At 46.4% G+C, this 7307-nt stretch overlaps 1 protein-coding gene across 1 annotated transcript in view; it reads left to right on the forward strand.

The window, feature by feature from the left end:
- dchs1a (dachsous cadherin-related 1a) overlaps window positions 1-6793 on the forward strand; it is a gene marked incomplete at its 5' end in the record, with an annotated part of 147310 nt that extends 140517 nt beyond the window's left edge. The window contains 2 exons of the mRNA XM_084310459.1: window positions 822-963; window positions 1502-6793. Coding sequence (XP_084166585.1) covers window positions 822-963; window positions 1502-4107 — 2748 coding nt within the window. The 3' untranslated portion in view covers window positions 4108-6793. The remainder of the gene's footprint in view (window positions 1-821; window positions 964-1501) is intronic.
- Between the last annotated feature and the right edge of the window lie 514 nt (window positions 6794-7307).

Raw genomic sequence — 7307 nt, forward strand, 5'->3', positions numbered from 1 at the left:
TTACATTTGTGAAGTCTGTGAAGATTGAAGTGAAGCAGACCTGTATTTCCTTAGTTGAGAAAGTTCCAAAAACCTTAATTTGTATCTATCTTCCAATCAAACTCTCCAATGGCATAGCCTATGAATGTACGAAACTAGGGCTGTCAGTTTATCGCGTTAATTAGATTAATTAATTACACAGCAAATTATCGCGTTATGAAAATTAACGCAAAATGTATTAAATATATATATTTTTTATCTCATTCATTCCATAAGAACGTAGAATAAACATTTATAGACTTTTTTTTTTAAATGGTCCTTTTGCATGTTCTTGGTATCTGATTCTAGGGACATCTATGGATCTCAGGGAATGTATTCCCAGTGTCAGAAATACTGTGTCTGTTACTAGGCTTGAGTAAATTGTAATGAACCAAATGAGAATATCAATTACATTTTTTATTTCTTTTTTTTCTATCTTTGACTGTGAATAACACCATGCAAAAATTGACCAGACCTCAAAAATCTAAGCAAATGAATAAAGGGAAGATGATTAAACAGAAGGTTTTGTAGACACAGTACTGAATTCTGCCATCCGGACACATGCTATTTGAAATATGATTATAGAATATAGAATATCAGGCCTAAAATGGTTATGCGATTAAAATGTGATTAATTAGATTAATTAATTACAAATCCTGTAATTAATTAGATAAAATTCTTTTATCGCCTCACAGCACTATACGAAACATTTTGATTGGTCAAATACCCAATAGAATTTCAGATTGTAGCTTTGAAGGAACACAGTGAAATAGATTGAGACTATGTTATTTGTATTTCCACAGGTGACCGTGTCAGAACACTTGCCAGCAGGCAGTGCGATCATCACAGTGACTGCCACTGACCGCGACTCTGGAGAGAATGGCAAGGTCACCTACAGAGTGATGTCATCAACCAGGGACATATTCTACATCAACCCAAACAATGGTACATTTTCATGCTGTATTCTTGGTTGGTTATATCAGTGGTTTCGCAAACTCCTTTCCCACATTGACCCTGAAACTCACCTTGTGAAAAAAGCAAAGTAGTCCTACAACTGGCCCTGTGGTGTATGCATCTTTCAGACACACATTGCTCATTATTTCATCATCGAGTCCATTAAAAATCGGTGAAAAGAGGATTGAATGCTGTTTTAGTTATTTTACCAGAGATAATATCTTAAAACAACTGAATTTGGCCCAGATTCTTGGTCTCGTTCCTATTATGAGTAATTTTCTGAGGCTTTGCTCCTCCCGGGTTAGTCTGGGACACCAGGTTGGACTGGAAACCGCTCGGCTTGCTTATATTGTTCACTGTAATATCCAGTCTAGACTGAAATGTGCATTCAGTATGTATCTTCTGATGCAATACCTTTCAAGATTAAGACAATAGGCCACAATTATATGACCATGTCATCAATTATAACAAAGAGGCACAACATTGTTGTATATATTATTCCATGTATTAACACACTGTTTTCTCACAGGTACCCTGTTCATCAACCAAAAGACAGAATTTGATTATGAGAGTCCCTCCATCCTGGTGCTGATTGAGGCTCTGGACCAGGGCACTCCACCCCTCTCTTCCATCGCCACCGTCCAGATCCAGGTGTCCGACGTCAACGACAACGCCCCCATCTTCCACCAATCAGAATACAGAGCCACGGTGTCTGAGGACGGCCTCCCCGGCTCCACCATCCTCACCCTGGAGGCCGTGGATGGAGACCTGTCCCGGGACAACTGCGGCTTTGACTTTGCCATCGCCAGCGGCAACGCGGGCAACGCCTTCCAGATCGAGAGCAGCGTGCGCTTCCTGGAGGGGCGGGGCTTCCAGACCGTGGGTAGCCTGATCCTGGCGGAGGGGCTTGACTTCGAGGCGGTGCCCAGCTACAACCTGACGGTGGTGGTGTCCGATCGCGGTGTCCCTCAGCGTAGCTCCAGTGTGCCCATCATCATCAGTGTGACCGATGCCAACGACAACCCCCCGGCCTTCAGCAGGGCGGAGTACAGTGTGGTGATGAGCGAGGCAGCAGCGGCAGGGACAGAGATCCTGCATCTGTCTGCCATCGACCCGGACTCTGCCCCCAATGGAGAGGTGCAGTATTTCATAAGCTCGGGAGACGAGACGGGCCTATTCCAGGTGGACCAGTGGACGGGGGCCTTGAGGCTGCAGAGACCTCTGGACTGCGAGAGGCAGTCCGTCCACGTGATCATCATCCGAGCCTCCGACGGCCTGGGTCACTGCGCCCTGGCTCCGGTCAGTGTGGAGGTGAAGGACATCAACGATAACAGGCCCTACTTCCCCCTCAAGCTGCTGACCGCTAGTGTCCGGGAGAACCAGCCCCAGAATGCCTTGGTCACCATGCTGCATGCCATCGACCACGACGGAGGTGTGTTTGGAAAGCTGAGGTATTACATGATGGACAACCCTGGGGATGGGAAAGAAGCGTTCCTCATCAACCAAACCTCGGGGGAAGTGCGCACACGCTCCACTTTCGACTTTGAAAAGGCCAACTCCTTCCATTTCGTGGCTCTTGCCATGGATGCCGGCAACTATTCCGCCACTGTGATGGTGGAGGTGTATGTGCTGGGGGAGGATGAGTATGATCCTGTCTTCACCTCCACTGAGTTCTCCTTCCAGGTGCCTGAGGGAGCCAAGAAAGGGCAGAGCATTGGCCAAGTGCAGGCGAGGGACGAAGACGGAGGTGTGGACGGGATAGTCCTGTACTCTCTTGCGGACAGCTCCCCTTACTTTGAAGTCAACAAGTCAACCGGAGCGGTTTCCCTGAAGGTGGACAGTTACACCAGAGCTTCGAGCCGCTCCAAGAGAGAGGTCCGCCTGATAACTCTGGACGTGATGGCTCACAGTCCCCTGGAGACGTCCCGCACGGCCACCGCCCAGGTCACCGTCGACGTGACTCACACTTCCTTCGGCCTGGTTACAGACATGAACATGCTGCTCGTGAGTGTGATCGCAGTCTCACTTGGGAGCATCGTCATCCTAATTATAATCGCCATGGCCCTGTTCTTTGTCAAATATAGACACCAGAAGAAGGAGCAAAATGTAACCCACAGTAGAACCCCAGCACCGTCTGTCACCGTGCTGCAAAAGCTGGAGGAAACAAAGTTATCGGGCAACGATATGATCTACCACCAGGCCCTGCCTGGCTACACTGTCGTTCAGGGGGGAAACAGCGGGGGTCCGTACCCTCGTGGCGGCTCCCTGGACCCCTCCCACTCCAGCGGCCGTGGCTCGGCCGAGGCGGAGGCAGCGGAGGACGATGAGATCCGAATGATCAACGAGTACCCTCGCGTGTCCAGCATCTCCTCCTCCATGCAGGAGCGGATCTCAGCCAGAGGCCCGGACTCTGGGATCCAGCAGGACGCAGACCAACTGTCCGACATCTCCTGCGAACCCTCCATGGACGCCAGCCAGTGGTTTAAAGGGAAGAAACTGGGAAGTCTGAGCGGGACTCTATTAGCTGGCCAGGTGCCGGTGTACAGGGATGAGGGAGGTGGATATCTGGGCGTGGGGCGGGGACTCAACATCTCCCACCCTAAAGACTATGCTTTCCCAGAGGATGGGAAGCCCACTGTGGACAGCTCCCTAACAGCCATAGTGGCCAGCGATGAGGAGCTGAGGGGCAGCTATAACTGGGACTACCTCCTCAACTGGTGCCCCCAGTTCCAGCCCTTAGCCAATGTGTTCACAGAAATAGCACGATTAAAGGACGAGACGGCTCCTCCGAACCCTCGCAGGCCCTTTCATCACAAAGTAAAGACCGAGCCAAGAATCGACCCCCCACCCCTTATCACCTCCGTGGCTCACCCAGGGGCCAAAACAGTACCCCCTAAGCCTGCGGTGGGGCGGACGTTCCCCCACCTGGCCTCCCTACGGAGGTCCCCCCTCAGCAGTGAGGGATCCATCTCCTCTGTGGCCATGTCTCCGAGCTTCTCCCCCTCCCTCTCTCCGCTGGCAGCCCGCTCTCCAGCCATCACTCCCTTCAATGTCTCCCAGGGCCCCTCGGCGTCCATGATCAGCGCGACAGAACACCACCTGGAGCACAGCGAGGAGGCCGAGATGAGGATTTAAATCCCACAGATTCATTCTAGAGGTTGACCTCCTAGACTTAAAAGATGGTTGTCCCACAACGGTTCTACTGTGTTACGACAGGGTCTGTAACCCCAAGTGCCACGGCAACGGTTCCTTGTTGCAGGCGGGCAAATGGACAGGATTTTACTGAGCAGTCCAAATGCCTGATGGTATTGTGCTAAATGAAGAACAAAAACAGAACTAAATGACTAACAGGCCAAAACGTACATTGCCTTTTTGGAAGAAACTCTCCCGTTCAGTGTTGATGGGGATTTGTACGTGATGTCAATATTTTGTGTAAAAGGCATTTTTCTGCCTATATTTTTATACTGACTGGTGTCCGACTAGAAATGGCATTAGATGTGTCAAAAGGTTGCTATAACCTCAATATATTTTCTATATTTGTATATTTGTAGCTCGTACTGTATACGTGTTTGTATTGTATTGTAATTTGGTTCTATCTCCTGTAATTCTTAACCTCTTGTTTTGTTTTTAGTTTTTTTAAATGAAGCTCTTCGTTAACGTTTTGTGATTTGGGATGTTGGAACAGGTCATTGTAAATATTTATAAAAGAAGCGGCAATCTTGCTGGAACAAATGAAACATCAGTCAAGATACAGTAATGGTGCGGTCAGGTTTTTCAGGTATCACGTATTTGATCTCTCGTAACCATAACCGTCCTAGGTTTTTAAATGTCTCCTCGTCCTCAACACGTCTCCCTCTTCTCTCTGAAGGGACTTTGAACTTGATGCCTGTCCACTGGCATTAGCCCCTTCATTCAGGTGACTTTGCTTTAATCTAACAGTATAAAGGAAGGAATCTCATCTGCGTGGGAATCTCTGTGTCTGCATGCGATCCGCTTCACGCTCAGTGGGTGTATTGTTGAGAGAAGTGTCAAATTTAGTGCCATTTGGCCAGATGGTGGCGCTATAACAACAAACGTTGCATTTTGGCCTGTAACGTTTGAACTGTAACTCTCAGAAACAAGATAATTTTTCCTGGATTCTGCATCTCCAGAGGAATCTACTGTAGCCATGTAAGCCACGCCCATTTGCCATGTTGAATCTTGTCCAAATCCAAAAAAAGTTATGTTTGATATTATCGGATGTTTGATATTCCATACAGTTTAGCTACAGCTGGCCCTCAAAGGCTTATATTACAAAACATGTCATATCTCCTGAATGCTTTTAGCTATGCAACCATATTTGGTGGACACGTGAAGATATTATGCCTGGGTGATCATGACAAATCTGGTGCCATTTGGCCAATAGGTGACAGTAGCGGCATCATACGTTGAAATAGTTATAATGCTCCTTTCGGTCCTTCGCATATCTCGAAAAGGCTTCATCCAATCAACTTCTCACTTGTGGTTGTATAGCTGAGGGCAGTGTCTATGTGGAGTGGTTACAAGTTCTCTAATGTATCGGGCACATGCTTCAGACGGCACGTTTTGAACGCAACGCTGCAAGCGGCACTACCGGGCGGGCCAAGCAATCGTCCAGCTCCAAAACGGGCACACGCTCGGAACGGCCACGTTTTGAACGGGCACTGCACGAGTTTATCACAATGAGCCTTACCTCGCTCCAGCATTCGCTTTGCACATTGCATCATGAAAACAATTCAAACGACAGATAACCGAGCAGCTACAGTAATTTTTCTCAATCTGCAACATGTTCCCTCGAGGTTATGATTCCACCGCGCTATACATTCCAGAGGATGTGAGCTGCTCTTTTTCACTTGTCAACTCATTGTGGTGCGCAGCTCGGCTTACATGATGGACTTGATGTGAAGTAACCGTATCGAAGATCGCCATCAGTGGGATGTCCCCCAGCATCCTTGCATGTTGATACACTGAAGGTTGCGGCAGATCTTGCCGTTTGAATCCTACAGATAGAGAACGGTACATCTTTGACCTTGAGGAAAATATCTCAAACTTGACAGACTAAGTTGGCGTATTTCGTACGCTCAACTGTTCCTTCCCCCTTCGTCCGAGGATCGTGATTGGAGGATCGAGGGAAAAGACGGCGGGGCTTGAGATAGGTCAATTGAGAGTTGCAGTTTTTTTTCTTAAGGATGACGTATGACATCCACACCCCATAGTAGTCTATACTGGTACATACACACAACATGGAATACCTACGGTATAACACTGCAGGCACGTTGCCTTGGCAAAGCTTTTCAAAACAGACAAAACAAACAGTTCTTCATCTGTAGGCATCCTCTCATTGCAGGGGAAGATGTGTTGTACACGCCCAGATAAATGCTATGTCAACCTTGTCTCTCCTTCTGGAGTATGGCTATATACGTAGAATAATATATTGCTTAATTACGTACAATAATTACATACAATAATGAGTTATGTACAGGGGTGTACATTCAAGACTATTTCATCACCACCGGAGAATGTTTTGTTAGTCATTGATTAGAACCATGTGCCATTTACACTCAAACGCCATAATGAATATGCCTATTACACCCATGCTTAGCACATAAACATATTCATGACCATTTTTGGTGTTCTGGCAGCCTTTACAGAATCCCCCCATCTGAAAGTTTGAATTTATTGCTGCCTAGAGATCTGCTATAGTCTATATCTGGAAACTCCATTTTCCTTCCATTTCTCATGAAAGACTTTGTTTCTCTGACTGTTTTGGAATCGTGATACCTTTTAACGTTTTTAGCATGTTAGTACTAATTACTGCTTTTATTTATTTTGGGGTGGGTGGGTTGTGGGGGGTCATAGAAACTAGGTGGTTAGGTAAATTATTCCGAAGTTCATTGTCATTATTTCAACCAAACATAAATGGAAGCTCCCTCCAGTATTACCCACAATGAAGGTACCATGATCAAGTCAAGTCAAGAGTTTTGTTGTTTTGTATTGTATTGTACAGTTTGAAGAGTGTTAGCTATGGTTCACATGTTGTTGTTTTGTTTTGTTTGGACTGTGTGTACAATAATAAGAGAAGCATCCTGCAAGCGTTCAAACGCATATCTTGTCAAGAGACCTTTTTTTTTTTTTTTTTTTATCAAAGTGCCTGATTAAAAGTACTTATGTGAATACAATACAGTCTCTAGAATCTTCTTCTTCTCACCACAGAATGCTTGTAATATGCACTATGAATGATCTGATGAGATGGCAGCCATTACCACTTAATTTAATTGTTTAAATAAACAGATGCAGACCTAAAGGATAACACATGG

The sequence above is a fragment of the Notolepis coatsorum genome (genome assembly GCF_963971535.1).
Source record: "Notolepis coatsorum genome assembly, chromosome: 1".
Classification (NCBI taxonomy): domain Eukaryota; kingdom Metazoa; phylum Chordata; class Actinopteri; order Aulopiformes; family Paralepididae; genus Notolepis; species Notolepis coatsorum.